General features: G+C 52.7%; 1 protein-coding gene across 3 annotated transcripts in view; it reads right to left on the minus strand.

The window, feature by feature from the left end:
* Nucleotides 1-20924, minus strand: part of cuedc1b (CUE domain containing 1b) — a 93518-nt gene that overhangs the window by 2472 nt on the left and 70122 nt on the right. For all 3 annotated transcript variants that reach the window (XM_078422240.1, XM_078422243.1, XM_078422242.1), the window contains exons 4-10: nt 17735-17861; nt 15986-16160; nt 11832-11924; nt 9237-9317; nt 4826-4919; nt 4007-4065; nt 1080-1149 (exon numbers count right to left, since the gene is read on the minus strand). In XM_078422240.1, coding sequence (XP_078278366.1) covers nt 1080-1149; nt 4007-4065; nt 4826-4919; nt 9237-9317; nt 11832-11924; nt 15986-16160; nt 17735-17861 — 699 coding nt within the window. The remainder of the gene's footprint in view (nt 1-1079; nt 1150-4006; nt 4066-4825; nt 4920-9236; nt 9318-11831; nt 11925-15985; nt 16161-17734; nt 17862-20924) is intronic.

A 20924-nucleotide genomic window follows, 5' to 3' on the forward strand; every position in this document is an offset into this window, starting at 1 on the left:
GTAGAGTTGCTGCCTTACAGCGAATGCAGCGCCGGAGACTCAGGTTCGATCCTGACTACGGGTGCTGTCTGTACGGAGTTTGTACGTTCTCCCCGTGACCTGCGTGGGTAATCTCCGAGATCTTCGGTTTCCTCCCACACTCCAAAGACGTACAGGTTTGTAGGTTAATTGGCTGGGCAAATGTAAAAAATTGTCCCTAGTGGTTGTAGGATAGTGTTAATGTGCGGGGATCGCTGGGCGGCGCGGACCCGGTGGGCCGAAGGGCCTGTTTCTGCGCTGTATCTCTAAATCTAAAAATCTAAATCTAAACCCCCATCACTATCAGTGTTGCAAGGACACATTCTCTGTTTGACCCTCCAGTGCCAACTGTGAGGGAGGAAAGAGTCTCGGAGTGAGCGTAGGGACTGATATAGGGAGAGGGAACGGTTAACAAACATTACTATTCCAAGAGTCAAAGATCTCCAGCACAGACATTAGTCCGAAGGAAATCTCAATGATGGCCATCTCTGCCAAGAGGAGGCAAAAACAATAAATTGCACTTGCTTAAAATCTCAAATTTTAAACAGAGTGCTTGTCCAATTGATTGTTTGAAGGACACACACACAACATGGAAACAGGCCTTTCAGCCCACTGAGTCTCCAACCCAGATGAGGCAAGTTCGACAAAGTAAAAGTAGTTTTAAAAGTACGCACAAGGAACTGCAGATGGTGGTTTACAAAAAAACCCCACACAAATTGCTGGAGTAACTCAGCGGGTCAGACAACATCTCTGGAGGACATGGATAGGCAACGTTTTTTGGGTCGGGAGTCGTTTTCAGACTGATTGTAGTGGGGGGGGGGGAGGGGGGGGGGGGGAAGAAAGCTGGAAGCGAGGTGGGGGGGGGGGGGGGGGGGGACAAAGCTTGGATGCCGATGAGGAGGGAGGAGAAAGGCCCAAGATAAAAAGGAGATAAATGTGTTAGGATATGAGAGGCGTGAAATGTTATTCCGATGCTAGAGAACTGAAGAAGAATTCCAACCCAAAACATCTCCCTCCAACACTGATAGTGATGGGGGTTTAGATTTAGATTTTGAGCTTACCATAACTCTCTCTCCTTATTTTCTTCATCTGCCTCCGGCAAGGTCTGTTTTCTGAACTGGAGTTCTTCATCTGAAAGGCAGACAGACCAGGATCAAGCAGCTGAACAACATGTATACTGGCAATCACTTTCTGAGAGAACATTTCTCACAAGCCCCTTTCTGTCATCGAGCTACATGGAGCATAAGGTTTAGGTTTATTATTGTCACGTATACTGAGTAGGGTTGCCAACTATCTCACTCCCAAATAAGGGACAAGGTGACATCACCGCCCGCACCCCACGTAACCTCACCCAGCTAGCGACCACGTGCTCCCGCCTTACCAATGGCGGCCGCCCAGGCTGGGAGGTGGGTGGTACGCAGCCTCCGTTAGGCGGCGCCTGGGCCTCCGGACCTACAGCGTCTGGGCCTACAGCGCCTCCCGGGCCTAATACGGGACAAACCAATTTAGCCCAAAATACGGGATGTCCTGACTAATACGGGACAGTTGGCAACCTTAGTACTGAGGTACAGTGAAAAGCTTTGTCTTCAAAGCTATCCAGTCAGATCAGATAATATTATACATAACTACAAATGAGTCAAAGATAGAGCATAGATAGAGTGGCATGGTGGTACAGCAGCAGAGTTGCTGCCTTACAGCCCCAGAGACCCGGGTTTGATCAGGTGTCAGGGGTTATGGGGAGAAGGCAGGAGAAAGGCGTTCGGAGGGAGAGATAGATCAGCCATGATTGATTGGCGACGTAGCCTTGACAGGCCGAATGGCCTAATTCTGCTCCTATCTTATGAAGTTGTAATCATGACCACGGGTGCTGTGTGTATGGAGTTTGTACGTTCTCCCCGTGACCCACGTGGGTTTTCTCCGGGTGCCCCGGTTTCCTCCCACACTCCAAAGACGTGCAGGTTTGTAGGTTAAATGGCTTCGATAAAATTGTAAATTGTCCCTAGTGTGTGTAGGATGGTGCTTGTTAGGGGAGATCACTGGGCAGCGTGGATTCAGTGGGCTGAAGGGCCTGTTTCCACACTGTGTCTCTAAAGTCTAAAAGCAAAGGGGAAGATACAGAGTGCAGAATGTAGTTCTCAGCATTGTAGCACATCGGTTCCAGAGACAAAGTCCGATGTCCACAATGGTGTAGACGTAGGGTTGCCCTTGTCCCGTATTAGCCGGGACATCCCGTATATTGGGCAAAATTTGTTTGTCCCGTACGGGACCACCCTTGTCCCGTATTAGGCCCGGGGTCAGTGCAGGCCCGGACACCTGGACACTGCCTAACGGAGGTTGCGTAGTTACCCGCCTCCCGGCCCGGGCGGCCCCCATTGGTGGAGCGGGAGCACGTGGCCGCTGGCTGAGTGAGGTCACCTTTAGTCCCTTATTTGGGAATGAGAAAGTTGGCAACCCTAAGTAGAGGTGAATCGGGTGCAATATTGGGCAGCAGTCCTTTCAGGTGAGGCAGAGGTTCTGTGCACCTACAACCTCATCTACTGCCTCTGGTGTTCCCAATGTGGCCTCTTGTACATTGGCGAGACCAAGCATAGACCTGGCAACCACTTTGCCGACACTTGCTCTGGATCTGACAAGGCCTACTAGATCTCCCGGTTGCTCACCATTTTAACTCCCCATTCCCACACTGACCTTTCTGTCCTGGACCTCCTCCATTGTCAGAGTGAGGTCAAACGCAAAGTGGAGGAACAGCACCTCATATTCCACTTGGGTAGTTTACAACCCAATGGGATTAATGTTGAATTCTCCAATTTTACAATTCTACAAATCACCCTTCCCCATCCATAAACCTCCCTCTTTCTCCCCCCCTTCCCTCCCCTGACCGGTGGCTGACCTTGCACCTATCTCTCTCCTCCCGTCCCCACCCCTCCATCTACATCCTACGCCACTCGTCAATCCTCTAGCTTCACAACTCGCAACTCTCCAATCCTTTTGTCTCACACTTTGTGTGTGTTCATCTCTGGCCTTTGTCTAATCACCGCCCATCAAAAACCCCTTTGCTGTGTTCACCTCTGACCTGCCAGGCTTTGTCCCGTCCCTTCCTCTCATCCAGCTTTCTATCCCCCCCACCCCTGCAATCAGTCTGATGGAGGGTCCCGACCGGAAACCTCACCTATCCATGTTCTCCAGAGACGCTGCCTGACCAGTTACTCCAGCACTTTGTGCCAATCCTTGGTAAACCAGCATCTGCCGTTCATTCTTTCAACATAATCAAAGACTCGTCCCACCCCGGTCATTCCTGCTTCTCCCCGCTCCCGTCAGGCAGAAGGTACAGAAGCTTGAAAGCGCGCACCACCAGACTCAGGGACAGCTTCTTCCCCTCTGTTATCAGGCTTCTGAACTGTAAGCTAGGGTACTGTCCGATTCTCCTCTACCCCATTGCGGACATTGGACTCTGTCTGTGTAACAGGTGCGCTACAATGCTGAGAACTATATTCTGCACTCTGTATCTTCCCCTTTGCTTCACCTATTCATGTTGGTTATTTACAGGAGCAGAATTAGATCATTGGACCCATCAAGTTACTCCGCCATTCAATCATGGCTGATCTATCTTTCCGTCTCAACCCCGTTCTCCTGCCTTCTCTCCATAATCCCTGACACCCGTGTTAATCAAAAATCTGTCAATCTCTGCCGAAAAAAATATCCATTGGCTTGACCCGTCTGAAGAAGGGTCTCGACCCGAAATGTCACCCATTCCTTCTCTCCCGAGATGCTGCCTGACCTGCTGAGTTACTCCAGCATTTTGTGAATAAATCAATTTGTACCAGCATCTGCAGTTATTTTCTTATATATGGCTTGGTATAACTGTAAGTTGGCCCTCGTGTGTGTAGGGTGTGTTAGTGTGCGGGAGTCGCTGGTCGGCTGTGACTCGGTGGGTTGAAGGGCCTGTTTCCGCGCTGTAACTCTATCTCTAAACTAAATACATCCTTACCGCAAGAATTCCCTTCTACGTCATCCAGAAGGTTTGCTGTTGAGGCTGCTGTTCCAAGACTGCATGGTTGAGATGGGTCAAGGAAAAGCTCACTCAAACCTGCACTCCGCTATAAAATAGAAAGATTAACCGTTGCATTTATGCAACACCTGTCACATCCCTTCCAGTACTTTGCCCTCCATTGAACGAGGCCCTTGCTCACATGGAGGGCACCCGCAGCCAATCGCTGCCCTTCGTGGGATCTTGCTGTGACCATATAAGTCAGTTTAAAGTGAATCAGCAGCAAAAAGGTTGGCAGTCTGAAGCAATAATCAATTCACAATTAGGGTTGCCAACTTTCTCACTCCCAAATAAGGGTCACGGGGAGAACGTGCAAACTCCGTACAGACAGCACCCGAGGTCAGGATCGAGCCCGGGTCTCTGGCGCTGTAAGGCAGCGGCTCTACCGCAGTGCTACTGTGCCACCCCTGATCAACATACAGAGTAATATACAAGATGGTATGGGTACCACCTAACTCTGGGTTGGGGAATTGATATCTGGATAGGATTCCTGGTCATGTTACGCCACAGAGAAGCCAATGGCCCCACAAACCCGCACGTCTTTGCGATGCGGGAGGAAACCGGAGCACCCGGAGGAAACCCACACAGTCACGGGGAGAACGTGCAAACTCCACGCAGACAGCACCAAGGTCAGGATAGAGCCCGGGTCCCTGGCGCTGTGAGGCATCGGCTCCACCCGCTGCACCGCTGGGTCCTGAAGCCACCTCTTTTCTTTTGCTTGTTCCGTTAAAATAATAAATGGAAACGCGTCAAGGATACGTGTGATGTTTTAAGGAATGCTTCCGCTTCAACTTCCTCATCTTCGTCTTCTCCGAAAATGCGCGGGCCAGCTCGAAAAGCTTCTTCCTCGTGGCTGCAGAGAGGAAGCAACAGGTCAGTCTCTGCTAGTGTGTCCGAGGTGGAATCAGAACATAGAACACAGTACAGTACAGCACAGGGACAGGCCCTTCGGTAATCAATGCCTGCTCTGAACGTCACGCCACGATAACCCATCCTCCTCTGCCTGCACGTGATCCATATCCCTGCTCTGCCTTCATGGACATCAGCACGTGGCTGACAAACCCCCAAAGGAACAGGGCGGCACGGTGGGGTTGCTGCCACACAGCGCCAGAGACCCAGGTTCGATCCTGAGTACAGGTGCTGTCTGTACGGAGTTTGCACGTTCTCCCCGTGGCCGTGTGGTTTTTCCCGGGTGCTCCTGTTTCCTCCCACACTCCAAAGATGTGCAGGTTTGAAGGTTAATTGGCTCCAGTAAAGTTGTAAGTTGTCCCTGGTGTGTGGGGTGGTGCTAGTGTGCGGGGGGGATCGCTGGTCAGTGTGGACACATGTTTACACGCAGTATCTCTAAAGTCTGAATAGGCCTTTGGGTAAGCAAACAGTTATGCAGGGAGTGGAGGGATATGGATCATGTGCCGGCAGATCAGAGATGGTCTTGGCATCATGGGGCGCGGGGGCGCACAGACATTGTGGGCTGAAGGGCCTGTTCCTGTGCTGTACTGTTCAATGTTCTATCTACCTGGTGTATGCTGATTAGGGTTGCCAACTGTCCCGTATTAGCTGGGACATCCCATATTTTGGGCAGAATTGGTTTGTCCCGTACGGGACCACCCTTGTCCTGTATTAGGCCCGGGAGGCATTGTAGGCCCGGACGCTGTAGGCCTAGACACTGTCGGTCCAGACGCTGCAGGCTCGGACAGTGTAGGTCCGGACAGTGTAGGCCCGGAGGACCGGGTGCCGTGTAACGGAGGTTGCGGCCGCCATTGATGGAGCGGGAGCACGTGGCCGCTGGCTGGGTGAGGTCACATGGGGCGCGGGGGCGGTGACGTCACCTTGTCCCTTATTTGGGAGTGAGATAGTTGGCAACCCCTAATGCTGATGCAGTGGTCAACTTTGACCTGAGTGGAACAATTGGTAGAGGTTCAGAGGGGACCTGATAGAAGAATGTGAAATAATGAGAGGCATGGACAGGGTAGACACTCAGAACCTTTTTCCCCAGGATAGAAGTGTCGAATATTGGAGGGCGCAGCTTTAAGGTGAGAGGGGCAACATTTAACGGAGAAGTGCAGAGCAGGGTTTTTTTACACAGAGGGTGGTGGGGGCCTGGAACGTGCTGCCGGGGGTGGTGGTGGAGGCAGGTATGGTAGCATCCTGTCAGACAGCACCCATGGTCAGGATCAAACTCGGGTCTAGTTTAGTTTAGTTTAGAGATACAGCGTGGAAACAGGCCCTTTCGGCCCACCGGGTCTGGGCCGCCCAGCGATCCCCGCACATTAACACTATCCTACACCCACTAGGGACAATTTTTACATTTACCAAGCCAATTAACCTACAAACCTGCACGTCTTTGGAGTGTGGGAGGAAACCGAAGATCTTGGAGAAAACCCACGCGGGTCACGGGGAGAACGTACAAACTCCGTACAGACGGCGCCCATAGTCGGGATTGAACCCGGGTCTCCGGCGTTGCATTTGCTGTAAGGCAGCAACTCTACCGCTGCGCCACCGTGCCTGCCCTCTAGTGCCGTGAGGCAGCGGCTCTACCCGCTGTGCCACCTGATGTGACGTGCTTTCTTCTCCAGAACAGCAAAGAGAAACACGAACAGTTGTGGAATATTTTTGCTGCACCTGGTGACCATGTCTTAACCACCTGGAGTACAGGTAACTGGGTAACTCCCCTCACACCCAAGAATAAATGTAGGCCTATCATTTGTACGTACAACCACATTGTGGTGTAGTGTTCCAGAGCATGATGGTTGTTGGGAACAAGCTATTCTTGAGCTTGGAGATCACTAACTTCATCTTCTGAAGAAATTATCCTGCTTTATTCAGTAAACAAAGATGATTATTGAAAAGACTGCCCAGTCTCGCACAGTTACTGACTGACCGTCCCACCATCTAAGGGATCTACAGGAGTCACTGCCTCAAAAAGGCAGCCTGCATCACCAGAGACCCACACCACCCTGGCCACACTCTCATTCCACTCCTGCCATCGAGAAGAAGGTACAGCAGCCTGAAAACTGTAACGTCCAGGTTCAGGAACAACTTCTTCCCTACATCCATCAGGCTGTTAAACACTACACCACAATAACTGATGAACTATGGACTGTCTTTGGCTGCACTGTCTTTGGACTTTTTTGTGTGCTAATATTGGAGTTATTCAATAGACAAAGACAATAGGTGCAGGAGTAGGCCATTCGGCCCTTCGAGCCAGCACCGCCATTCAATGTGATCATGGCTGATCATTCTCAATCAATACCCCGTTCCTACCTTCTCCCCATACCCCCTGACTCCGCTATCCTTAAGAGCTCTATCTAGTTCTCTCTTGAATGCATTCAGAGAATTGGCCTCCACTGCCTTCTGAGGCAGAGAATTCCACAGATTCACAACTCTCTGACTGAAAAAGTTTTTCCTCATCTCCGTTCTAAATGGCCTACCCCTTATTCTTAAACTGTGGCCCCTTGTTCTGGACTCCCCCAACATTGGGAACATGTTTCCTGCCTCTAACGTGTCCAACCCCTTAATAATTTTATACGTTTCGACAAGATCCCCTCTCATCCTTCTAAATTCCAGTGTATTCATTTATTTATTTTGTAGTTTATTATATATTATCTGGGTGTATTCTGTTACAGGCCTGTTATGCTGCTGCAAGTAAGAATTTCATTGCTCCGTTGTCGGTACATATGACAATAAAACACTCCTGACTTGCGATATTGCTGTACATTATTTCTCCTCTGATAGAGGGCCAACACAAGATGCTGGAGTAACTCAGCCGGTCAGGCAGCATCTCTGGAGAAAATGGACAGGTGACGTTTTGGGTTGGGTGAACCTTCTTCAGACTGATCGGTCACGGGGAGAACGTGCAAACTCCGCACAGACTGCACCTGAGACTAGGATGGAACCCGGGTCTCTGGCGCTGAGAGGCAGCAACTCTATCACTGCGCCACCGTGCCTCCCCCCCATGTATAGTATTATCCAGTCTGAAGAAGGGTCTCCACCCGAAACATCACCTATCCATGTTCTCCAGAGATGCTGCCCGACCCGCTGAGTTACTCCAGCACTCTGTGAAACGTCACCTATCCATGTTCTCCAGAGATGCTGCCTGACCCGCTGAGTTACTCCAGCACTCTGTGAAACGTCACCTATCCATGTTCTCCACAGATGCTGCCTGACCCGCTGAGTTACTCCAGCACTCTGTGAAACGTCACCTATCCATGTTCTCCACAGATGCTGCCTGACCCGCTGAGTTACTCCAGCACTCTGTGTCTATCATAAGAGCAATAACCTATCGCAATATCTCAAGCCAGGAATGTTTTGTTGTCACATGTACTGACAAAGGAACTAAAATCTCACTTGCAGCAGCATTATACATTGTGTGTCTATCGTTGGTATAAACCAGCATCTGCAGTTCCTTTTTATCACATAATTTCTCCACAGCTCTTTTACCTTCTTACTTTGAAGAAAGAAAATGGAAGCTTTGTTGTGGAAAAAAATGTTCAAGCTGATGGATTTAATGACCCAAGTAAATAGGGTATATTGAGGGTATATTGACAAGCAGAAGTTGAGTTGAGCTTATTGTCCCGTGTACCGAGGTACGGTGAAAAGCTTTTGTTGCGTGCTGACCAGTCAGCAGAAGGCCAACACATGATTACAATCGAGCAGTCCACAGTGTACAGATACAGGATAAAGGGAATCACGTGAATAATGTTTAGTGCAGGATAAAGTCCTGTCAAAGACAGTCCAAGGGCCTCCAATGAGGTAGATGATCGCTCACGACTGCTCTTTAGTTGATGATCGGAGTGTTTAATTCAGTTTAGTTTAGTGATACAGCCCGGAAACAGGCCCTTCGGCCCACCGAGTCCACAGCGACCAGCGATCCTACACACACTAGGGACAATGTATATTTACACCGAGCCAATTAACCTACAAACCTGTACGTCATTGGAGTGCGGGAGTAAAACCGAAAATCTCGGAGCAAACCCACGCGGTCATGGGGAGCAGCTCCAAACTCCGCGCAGACAGCGCCCGTAGTCAGGATGGAACCCGGGCCTCTGGCGCTGTGAGGCAGCAACTCTACCGCTGCACCACCAGGGTGAAAGGTGTCTGTGGAGCTCAAGGCAATTGCTTTGCTGGGTAATAATAATAATAATAATGTAATAATATCAGGAGGACTCACATTTCCCCATGTGCTTGAGTTTGTCCCTGAACAAGGCTTCATCGATAGTGGCCCCACTTGCTTCAGCTGCACCAGAGTCGGCTGCAAGGAGCGGAGGAAAGGGTTAACGTTTCATACCAAACACGTCCCCTTCCCCACCGCCGCGTCCCTTCCCCAGCAGCCCGCAGTCATGGCTCCCAACCCACGGGACCACAGCCAAAAGCATCCCCGCTCTCAGCACACCCGACCTTAAATCATCCTGAGACGAATAGTGGAGTTGGTCGTTAAATCTTTATTTCACTTCGTTACATCAATTCAAGGGTGAACGTGACGTGAATTTAAAACAGGTCTGGAAGGGGCCCTCAGCTCGCCTGCTGCATGCAACTTCATGAAGAAAAGTTTAAAAAGGCCTGTTGATGTTCTTCACACCTTGCCCTTCCATATCTCTGTCCCTCCCTCTCCCCTGACTCTCAGTCCGAAGAAGGGTCTCGACCCCAAACATCACCCATTTCTTTGGCTTACACCCCAGTGATATGAATATTGATTTCTCTAACTTCAAGTAACCCTTGCATTTCCTCTCTCTCTCCGTCCCTCCCCCATCCAAGTCGTACCAGCTTCTAAGTCGTCTTGTTGAGTCTCATTGTCTGTAACTAGTTTTCACCCGGCCCACAGCTAACAGTGGCCTGTTTCCGTTACATTTTTGCATATCTTTCATTCATTTGTTCTATATCTCTCTACATCACCGTCTATATCTTTCGTTTCCCTTTCCCCTGACTCAGTCTGAAGAAGGGTCTCCACCCGAAACGTCACCCATTCCTTCTCTCCTGAGATGCTGCCTGTCCCGAGTTACTCCAGCATTTTGTGAATAAATAGCTTCGATTTGTACCAGCATCTGCAGTTATTTTCTTAGACCACCGATGTTAATAGCGCAGCACGGTGGCGCAGCGGGTAGAGCTGCTGCCCTACTGCGCCAGGGACCCCGGTTCGTTCCTGACCTCGGGAGCTGTCTGTGTGGAGTTTGCATGTTCTCTCAGTGGCCGCGTGGGTTTCCTCCGTGTGCTCCGGTTTCATAGTCACAGTGTGAAAACAGGCCCTGTGGCCCAACTTGCCCCAACCGACCAACATGTCCCATCTACACTAGTTCTCCCTGCCTGCTTTTGGCCCATACCCCTTGAAACCTATGTAGGAAAAAAACTGCAGATGCTGGTTTAAATTTTCTTTAGGAAACGAGGGTTCCCCTCTTCCATTATAGATGAGGCTCTCACTAGGGCCTCCTCTATATCCCGCAGCTCCGCTCTTGATCCCCTTCCCCCCATTCGTAACAAGGACAGAATCCCCCTTGTTCTCACCTTCCACCCCATCAGCCGTCGCATTCAGCACATAATCCTCCAATATTTCCGTCACCTACAACGGGACCCCACCACTGGCCACATCTTCCCATCTCCTCCCCTTTCTGCATTCCGCAGAGACCATCCCCTCTGAAACTCCCTGGTCCACTCGTCCCTTCCTACCCAAACCACCCCCTCCCCAGGCACTTTCCCCTGCAACCGCAGGAGATGCAACACCTGTCCCTTTACCTCCCCCCTCGACTCCATCCAAGGACCCAAACAGTCTTTCCAGGTGAGGCAGAGGTTCACCTGCACCTCCTCCAACCTCATCTATTGCATCCGCTGTTCCAGGTGTCAACGTCTCTACATCGGCGAGACCAAACGCAGGCTCGGCAATCGTTTCGCTCAACACCTGCGCTCAGTCCGCCTTAACCAACCTGATCTCCCGGTGGCTGAGCACTTCAACTCCCCCTCCCACTCCCAGTCTGACCTTTCTGTCATGGGCCATAGTGAGGCCCACCGGAAATTGGAGGAACAGCACCTCATATTTTGCTTGGGCAGCTTGCAGCCCAGCGGTATGAACATCGACTTCTCCCACTTCAGGTGGTCCCTGCTTTCCCTCTCTATCTCCTCCCCCGTCCCAGTTCTCCCACTAGTCTTCCTGCCTCCGACTACATTCTATCTTTGTCCCGCCCCCTCCCCTGACATCAGTCTGAAGAAGGTTCTCAACCTGAAACGTCACCCTTTCCTTCTCTCCCGAGATGCTGCCTGACCCGCTGAGTTAAGCCAGCATTTTGTGCCTCCCTTGTAACCTACCCTATCCATGTACCTGTCTAAATGTTTCTTAAACATAGTCCCTGCCTCAACTAATTCCTCCGGCAGCTCGTTCCGTACACCCACCACCATTTGTGTGAAAAGGTTACCCCTTAGGTTCCTATTAAATCTTTCCCCCCTCACCTTAAACCCATGTCCTCTGGTTTCCCGATTCCCTATTCTGGGCAAGAGACTCTGTGCGTCTCCCCGATCTGATCCTCTCATGATTTTGTACAACTGCCACTGCGGAGGCTGCCGCCAGTGCAGATTTAGAGGCAGCAATTGCTGGTGAACAGCCGCCAGGCAAATAGCACCACATCACTGCAGAGATTTATCAACAACAGCAGGGAAGGGTGAGAACTGATTAGCTGCAGAGCCGGTCCCATTAGGCAGCCGGCAATACATCACCAGCGGGTAGCGAGGGTGAATTATGGCCTCATAAATTGCAGGGGGCAGGAATTAGCGCCTGCCTTACCTGGAACGGTCGACGGCAAACTACTGACATCGCTGGGCAACGGCTCGTTTGCGCTCGGAGACGTGGACTTCCCAGACTCGTACTTCAGCCGATCTGAAGATGAAAACAGAGTCACGGTGATCAGGGGCTGTGTGTGTGTGTGTGTGTGTGTGTGTGTGTGTGTGTGTGGTGGCTCTCTGTTCAATCTCACAGTCTGGACATCACCAGCATTTATTGCCCCTCTCCACCACCGCCAAACCCCTCCCACCCCCACCAACACTCTCCCCCACCGCCCCCCCCCCACCAACACCCTCCCCCCCCCCACCAACACCCTCCCCCATCGCCCCCTCACCGACACCCTCCCCCATCGCCCCCCCATCGACACCCTCCCCCACCCCCCCCACCAACACCCTCCCCCAACCCCCCCCCCACCATCACCCTCCCCCACCCCACCGACACCCTCCCCCATCACCCCCCCACCGACACCCTCCCCCACCGACACCCTCCCCAACCCCCTCCTTCCCACAGATCCACCCCCCCCAAGATTCAACTCCAGTGCCGGGGGTTCTGTGTGGGGGGGGAATCTGTAAGGTCAGAAGATGTTAAACACACTCAAACATTACAGCCTCCAACAAATCTCCCAACTACACTAACTTGGGTCAGTGCAAGCGGTAGAGTTTCTGCCCTACAGCACCACAGACCCAGGTTCCATCCTGACCTCGGGTGCTGTCTGTACACAGTTTGTATTTTCTCCCCCGTTTCCTCCCACACACCAAAGACGTGCAGGTTAGTCGGTTAATTGGCTTTGGTTAAATTGTAAATTGTCCCGCGCAGCATGTGTGGGACAGTGCTAGTGTACGGGGATCTCTGCTCGTTGGGCCAAAGGGCCTGTTTCCATGCTGTATCTCTAAACTAAACTAAACTAAAGATTGTGGTTTGTCTTTTCCCTCAGGTCCATGTTCTCCCTCAATTCCCATGTCCCTTAGACATTAGACTTTAGAGGGACAGTGCGGAAACAGGCGGAACACTAGCACTATCCTACACACTGGGGACAATTAACAATTGAACACAACTTAGAACTAGTGCGGATAGACACAAAATGCTGGAGTAACGCAACGGGTCTTTGGAGAGAAGGAATGGGTGACGTTTCGCGTCGAGACCCTTCTTCAGACTGATGTCAGGGGAGAGGGCGGTCCTGCCCCCTCCCCTGACATCAGTCTGAAGAAGGGCCTCGACCCGAAACGTCACCCATTCCTTCTCTCCAGTGATGCTGCCTGACCCGCTGATAGGGGTGCCAACTATCTCACTCCCAAATAAGGGACGAGGTAACATCACCGCCCCGCGCCCCACGTGACCTCACCCAGCCAGCGGCCACGTGCTCCCGCTCCACTAATGGCGGCCGCCCGGGCCGGGAGGCGGGTTGCTATGCAACCTCCCTGTGCAACCGCCCGGGCCTCCGGACCTGCTGTGTCCGGGCCTACAGCGCCCCACAGGCCTGATACGGGACAAGGGCGGTCCCGTACGGGACAAACCAATTTAGCCCAAATACAGGATGTCCCGGCTAATACACGACAGTTGGCAACACTACCCGCTGAGTTACTCCAGGGTTTTGTGTCTACCTTCAATTTAAACCAGCATCTGCAGTTCCTTCCTACACATAGAACTAGTGTGAATGGGCGATCGATGGTCGGCTGCAGGGCCTGTTTCCACGCTGTATCTTTAAGCTAAACTGAACTGCTTCTCCTTCCAGGCCTAAGTGCATGTTTCCTTTCCCCGCAATCGTAATGCTCAGCTCAAAGTGCCGGCCTCGATAGGCGAGCACCTGGACTACTGGAAGAGGGCAGCTGTTGCCAATTAGCGCTGGATTAGAGTGGGGGGAGAAAGAACTGTGAGGGATCAGACCCAAGACTACCAAATTGAGGAGCCAAGTATGGTTGCCAACTGTCCCATATTAGCCGGGACATCCTGTATTTTGGGCAAAATTGGTTTGTCCCGTATGGGACCGCCCTTATCCCGTATTAGGCCCGGACAGTGTAGGCCCGGACAGTGTGGGCCCGGACGCTGTAGGCCCGGACGCTGTAGGCCCGGACGGTGTAGGCCCGGACGGTGTAGGCCCGGACGGTGTAGGCCCGGACGGTGTAGGCCCGGACGGTGTAGGCCCGGACAGTGTAGCCCCGGACAGTGTAGGCCCGGACAGTGTAGGCCCGGACAGTGTAGGCCCGGAGGCCTGGGCGCCGCCTAACGGAGGTGTGCATAGCAACCCGCCTCCTGGCCCGGGCGGTCGCCATTGGTGGAGCGGGAGAACGTGGCCGCTGGCTGGGTAACTCAGTGGGTCAAGAGCCAAGAATGCACGAGTCAGAGGAGGGGACTGTGCCAGACCAGAATCGAGATGAAGTGACGGAAGTGACATGTCAGATCCTCGCCTTGATCCGCATATAACAAGCTCGCTCCAAGGACACTGAACACGGAACGTTTTGTTTCATTCCTCCTCCACTCCGTTGCATTGCTCCAGCAAGTGTCCTCCGGCCTTTCTGATCCCGGAGAGCCCCAGCACCCTGCGAGGGGGAGGTGTCACGGCCTGACGACGAGGACATGCTGGAGGGGTTGGGGGGGCCCGACCCCGAACCACTCGACCGCTACCTCCTTCATTGCCCTTCAGCAGGCCCTGCCTCGAGATGGGACAGGGCAGAGAGCTTCCGCCACACTGGAGAACATCCCCCAGGGCATGGTGGCGTGTTTACTTTAGTCCAGTTTACTTCAGTCGAGTTTAGTTTGGTTCAGCGATCCCCGCACACTAACACTATCCAACACTAGGGACAATTTACACTTATACCAAAGCCAATTAACCTACAAACCTGTACGTCTTTGGAGTGTGGGAGGAAACCGAAGATCTCGGTGAAAACCCACGCAGGTCACGGGGAGAATGTACAAACTCCGTACAGACAGCGCCCGTGGTCGGGATGGAACCCGGGTCTCCGGCGCTGTAAGGCAGCAACTCTACCACTGCGCCACCGTGCCGCCCGTGTGTGTTGATTCCAGCCACGGTCGCGGGCAAGGGGGGAGGTGCCGCTGCCATGCCGTTTGCTTGGGGGTGATGCTCACTGAGAGGGGGAGGGGAGTCTGTGAGCTCATTGCTGGCCCACTTTGACAACGTTCTCCGGGAGCCAGAAAGGTCAGAGGATGCAAAGGAATGGAGGAGGAATGAAACAAAACAAAACGTTCTGTGTTCAGTGTCCTTGGAGCTTGCTTATTATATTATATTTAGATCAAGGCGAGGATCTGACAGTGAGCCCAGACTGCAGAAGGGTCTCGTCCCGAAACATCACCCATTCCTTCTGTCCAGAGATGCTGCCTGTTTTCCGCTGAGTTACTCCAGCATTTTGTGCGTATCTTCGGTTTAAACCAGATCCAATGTGGGGATCAGGTGAAGACGTGTGCAGTGCGGGGTGAGACAGTTCATGGCCCTTTTGCTCTGCCCATTGTCTGAAGACAGCCCCCAAACAATGGAAGCATTCAGACTAGTATTTTACAACACCTGTCCCTTTACCTCCCCCTAAGATTCCATCGAAGGACCCAAACAGTCTTTCCAGGTGAGGCAGAGGTTCACCTGCACCTCCTCCAACCTCATCTATTGTATCCGCTGTTCCAGGTGTCAACTTCTCTACATCGGCAAGACCAAGCGCAGGCTCGCCGATCATTTCGCTCAACACCTTCGCTCTGTCCGCCTTAACCAATCTGATCTCCCGGTGGCTGAGCACTTCAACTCCCCCTCCCATTCCCAGTTTGACCTTTCTGTCCTGGGCCTCCTCAATTGTCAGAGTGAGGCCCAGTGCAAATTGGAGGAACAGCACCTCATATTTCGCTTGGGCAGCTTACAGCCCAGCGGTATGAACATTGACTTCTCTAACTACAGATAGTCCCTGCTTTCCCTCTCCACCCCCTCCCCCTTCCCAGTTCTCCCACCAGTCTCACTGTCTCCGATTACATTCTATCTTTGTCCACCCCCCCGACATCTGAAGAAGGGTCTCGACCCGAAGCGTCACCCACTCCTTCTCTCCCGAGATGCTGCCTGACCCGCTGAGTTACTCCAGCATTTTGTATCTACCAAAGCAGTAGAAGTACTCTGGCTGGTATGTGGAGACTCCATCAGCTTCGCTGGCCGATCGGTCACTTACCCTTCTCCAGTGCCAGCAGGAAGTCGCGGTTCCTCTGCAGTTCCTTCATGAACTCTTCGTTCTGCAGGAAGAGGGCGATGCGTTCGTCCTCCAGGTACTGCTTCAGCCTCCGCTCCTGGTCCGATGAGCCCTGCGAGTCCTGGCCATTCTCCCCCGCCTTGGCCTTCTGTGAACTCTGCCGCAAAACAAACACACTCTCTCTTTAGACTTCAGACGTCAAGAGATTCAGCGGGGAAACGGGCCCTTCAGCTACCGTGTCCGCGCCGACCCCACACGCGACATTGCTACCGTGTCCGCGCCGACCCCACACGCGACATTGCTACCGTGTCCGCGCCGACCCCACACGCGACATTGCTACCGTGTCCGCGCCGACCCCACACGCGACATTGCTACCATGTCCGCGCCAACCCCACACGCGACATTGCTACCGTGTCCACGCCGACCCCACACGTGACATTGCTACCGTGTCCGCGCCGACCCCACACGCGACATTGCTACCGTGTCCGCGCCGACCCCACACGCTAGCAATATCTACATTTACATTTAGGTCAGAATTGCAACGAGGAAACGGGCCCACCGACCCATTGAGTCTGCGCCAACAATGGACCACCCGTTCACGCTAGTTCTGTGTTATCCCACTCTCTCATCCACTCCCGGCACCACAGGGGCAATTTACAGAGGGCCAATTAACCCACAAACATTTTTGAGACGTGGGACGAAATCGTAGCACCTGGAGGAAACCCACGTGGTCACGGGGAGAACGTACAAACTCCATGCAGACAGCACCTGCGGTCAGGATTAAACCCTGGCCTCTGGCGCTGTGAGGCTGCAACTCTAACGCTGCGCCACCGTGCCACCTCTAAAGCTTAGTTTAGAAGCTTTTGGATATGTGAAGAATGCAGCTCACCTGCACCACATCCAGCTGAGCTCACCTGCACCATGCCCAGCTCACCTGCACCACGCCCAGCTCACCTGCACCACCCCCAGCTCACCTGCACCACGCCCAGCTCACCTGCACCACCCCCAGCTCACCTGCACCATGCCCAGCTCACCTGCACCACGCCCAGCTCACCTGCACCACCCCCAGCTCACCTGCACCACGCCCAGCTCACCTGCACCACATCCAGCTGAGCTCACCTGCACCATGCCCAGCTCACCTGCACCACGCCCAGCTCACCTGCACCATGCCCAGCTCACCTGCACCACGCCCAGCTCACCTGCACCATGCCCAGCTCACCTGCACCACGCCCAGCTCACCTGCACCATGCCCAGCTCACCTGCACCACATCCAGCTCACCTGCACCACATCCAGCTGAGCTCACCTGCACCATGCCCAGCTCACCTGCACCATGCCCAGCTCACCTGCACCACATCCAGCTGAGCTCACCTGCACCATGCCCAGCTCACCTGCACCATGCCCAGCTCACCTGCACCACGCCCAGCTCACCTGCACCATGCCCAGCTCACCTGCACCACATCCAGCTCACCTGCACCATCCCCAGCTCACCTGCACCACATCCAGCTGAGCTCACGTGCACCATGCCCAGCTCACCTGCACCACGCCCAGCTCACCTGCACCACGCCCAGCTCACCTGCACCATGCCCAGTTTACCTGCACCATCCCCAGCTTACCTGCACCATCCCCAGCTCACCTGCACCATGCCCAGCTCACCTGCACCACCCCCAACTCACCTGCACCATCCCCAGCTCACCTGCACCATCCCCAGCTCACCTGCAGACCCAGCTCACCTGCACCACATCCAGCTGCTGCGGTAATATCCGAAGGAAATCGTCAGGCAGGTTCCCGAGTAAAGGCGGATTCCAGTTCCGATACCGTCTCTGGGACTGACTCCCACTCGAGCTCGGGATGTCCAGCCTACAAGGACAGTGGAACACGGTCCGGAATTTAACAACCCTTTGGCTGGCTAGGGTAAAGTCTATTATCGCATTTGGAATACTGTGTGCAGTTTTGGTGTCCATATTTAAGAAAGGATGTACTTGCTCTGGAGGCAGTGCAGAGAAGGTTTACACGGTTAATTCCAGGGATGAGGGGGTTGACATATGAGGAAAGGTTAAGTAGGTTGGGACTTTTCTCATTGGAGTTCAGAAGAATGAGAGGCGATCTTATTGAAACGTATAAGATCGTGAGGGGCCTTGATCGGGTGGATGCGCTAAAGATGTTTCCGATGATCGGGGAGACCAGAACTGGGGGGCATAGTCTTAGAATAAGAGGGGGCTCTTTTAAAACTGAGATGAGGAGAAACTTCTTCATTCAGAGGGTGGTTAGTCTGTGGAATTCGCTGCCTCAGGGAGCTGTGGAAGCAGGAACGTTAAATAAATTTAAAACAGAAATAGATTGTTTTTTAATAGACAAGGGAATTAGGGGTTACGGGGAGCGGGCAGGGAAGTGGACATGAGCTATTGTTAGTATAGTAAGACCTGAGTAATCTCCTGGACAAGTTTCGATCGCCTAGCTTGGGGTCGGAGAGGAATTTCCCGGATTCTTTTCCCAAATTGGCCTGGGTTTTTATCCGGTTTTCCGCCTCTCCCAGGAGATCACACGGTTCTTTTGGGTAGGAAGAAGGGCGATAGTGGGAAGGGGGTTGGGGTAGGATCAGCCATGATCGTATTGAATGGCGGAGCGGGCTCGAGGGGCCGGTTGGCCTACTCCTGCTCCTATTTTCTTGTGTTCTTGTGTTCTTGTGTATTGTCACGTGCACTGAGGTACAGTGAAAAGCTTTGTTCTGCATGCTGTCCAAACCGATCAGATAATACCAATATATCAATATAATGAAGTCAAAGTACAATACATAGAGCAAACTGGAAGATACAGAGTGCAGAAGATAGTTCTCAGCATTGCAGTTCCAGAGACAAAGTCCAGTGTCCGCAATGGGGTAGAGGTGAATCGGACAGTACCCTACGTTACGGCAGGACCGTTCAGAAGCCTGATAACAGAGGGGTAGAAGCTGTGCCTGAGTCTGGTGGTGCGCGCTTTCAAGCTTCAAGATGGTGCCAGGCATGACGACTCTTTGCGTGCTCTTCCTAGAGGAAGATCTACTATCATAGAGTGATACAGTGTGGAAACAGGCCCTTCGGCCCAACTTGCCTCACTGACCAACATGTCCCATCTACACTAACCCCACCTGCCTGCCTTTGGCCCATATCCCTCTAAGCCTGTCCTATCTATGTACCTGTTGAAATTGTTCTTAAACATTGCCACAGTCCCTCTCCCAACTCCCTCCTCTGGCGGCTCGTTCCTTACACCCACCACCCTTTGTCTAAAACGTTACCCCTCGGGTTCCTATTAAACATTTCTCCCATCATCTCTAACCTATGTCCTCTGGTTCTGAGTCCCCGACAATGGGCAAGAGACTCTGTGTATTTACACGATCTATTCCTCTTACGATTTTGTACACCTCTACAAGATCACCCCTCATCCTCCTGCGCTCCAAGGAATAGAGTCCCAGCCTGCTCAACGTCTCCCTGTAGCCCAGGCCCTCGAGTCCTGGCAACATCCTCGTAAATCTTCTCTGCACCACTTTACTGCGTTAAATCTCTTTCTCTCTGTAACTACAGCACCATGACTGTTCCTGGCCTCGTGACCTGTGGGTGTGCTGGTAGAGGTATTCACAGACACACTCAATGTGAGCCACACATTAAATATTACAGCAAATGTTATTCTTCCCAGGATCTGGGCATCGCTGTTAATGCCACTATTAAATGTCTCCAGCTTCAGGAGCATCTCCTTGCCTGCAACCATCAGGTTCTTGAGTCGACACACACAACTGTGAAGGTGGCACGGTAGAGCTGCCGCCTCACAGCGCCAGAGACCCGGGTTCCATTCTGACGACGGGTGATGCCTGTGCGGAGTTTGCTCATTCTTCCCGTGACCTGCGTGGGTTTTCTCCGTGATCTCCAGAGATGCTGCCTGACCCGCTGAGTTACGTCAGCGTCTGCATTTTTTCTCTGTGTATGTACTGTCAGCTGTGTGAAAAAGCTTTTGGGGGCGGCACGGTGGCGCAGCGGTAGAGTTGCCGCCTCACAGCGCCGGAGACACTGGTTCGATCCTGACTACGGGTGCTGCCGTACGGAGTTTGTACGGTCTCCACGTGACCGCGTGGGTTTTCTCCGGGTGCTCCTGTTTCCTCCCACACTTTAAAGACGTACAGGTTTGTAGGATAATTGGCTTGGTAAAATTGTAAATTGTCCCCAGTGTGTGTAGAAGGGTGTTAGTGTGCAGGGGTCGCTGGTCAGTGTGGACTCGGTGGGCCGAAGGGCCTTTTTCTACGCTGTATCTCTAAACTAAACGGCACGGTAGCGCAGCGGTAGAGTTGCTGCTTTACAGCGAATGCAGCGCCGGAGACTCAGGTTCGATCCTGACTACGGGTGCTGCACTGTAAGGAGTTTGTACGTTCTCCCCGTGACCTGCGTGGGTTTTCTCCGAGATCTTCGGTTTCCTCCCACACTCCAAAGACGTACAGGTATGTAGGTTAATTGGCTGGGTAAATGTAAAAATTGTCCCCAGTGGGTGTAGGATAGTGTTAATGTTACGGGGATCGCTGGGCGGCACGGACTTGGTGGGCCGAAAAGGCCTGTTTCCGGCTGTAAATATATGATATGATATGATATGATAAACTAAAGGTGGACACAAAATGTTGGAGTAACTCAGCGAGTCAGGCACCAGCACGGGAGAGAAGGAATGGGTGACGTTTCGTGTCGAAACCCTTCTTCAGACTGATGTCAGGGGAGGGGGTGGTCAAGTCAATGGATATTTTTAAGGCAGAGATAGATAAGATTCTTGATTAGTGCAGGTGTCAGGGATTATGGAGAGAAGGCGGGAGAATGGGGTTGAGAGGGAGAGATAGGTCAGCCATGATTGAATGGCGGAGTGGACTTGATGGGCCGAATTCTGCTCCTATCACTGATGAACGTATGAAGC

The sequence above is a fragment of the Rhinoraja longicauda genome, chromosome 26, assembly GCF_053455715.1.
Source record: "Rhinoraja longicauda isolate Sanriku21f chromosome 26, sRhiLon1.1, whole genome shotgun sequence".
NCBI classification, from domain to species: Eukaryota; Metazoa; Chordata; class Chondrichthyes; order Rajiformes; family Arhynchobatidae; genus Rhinoraja; species Rhinoraja longicauda.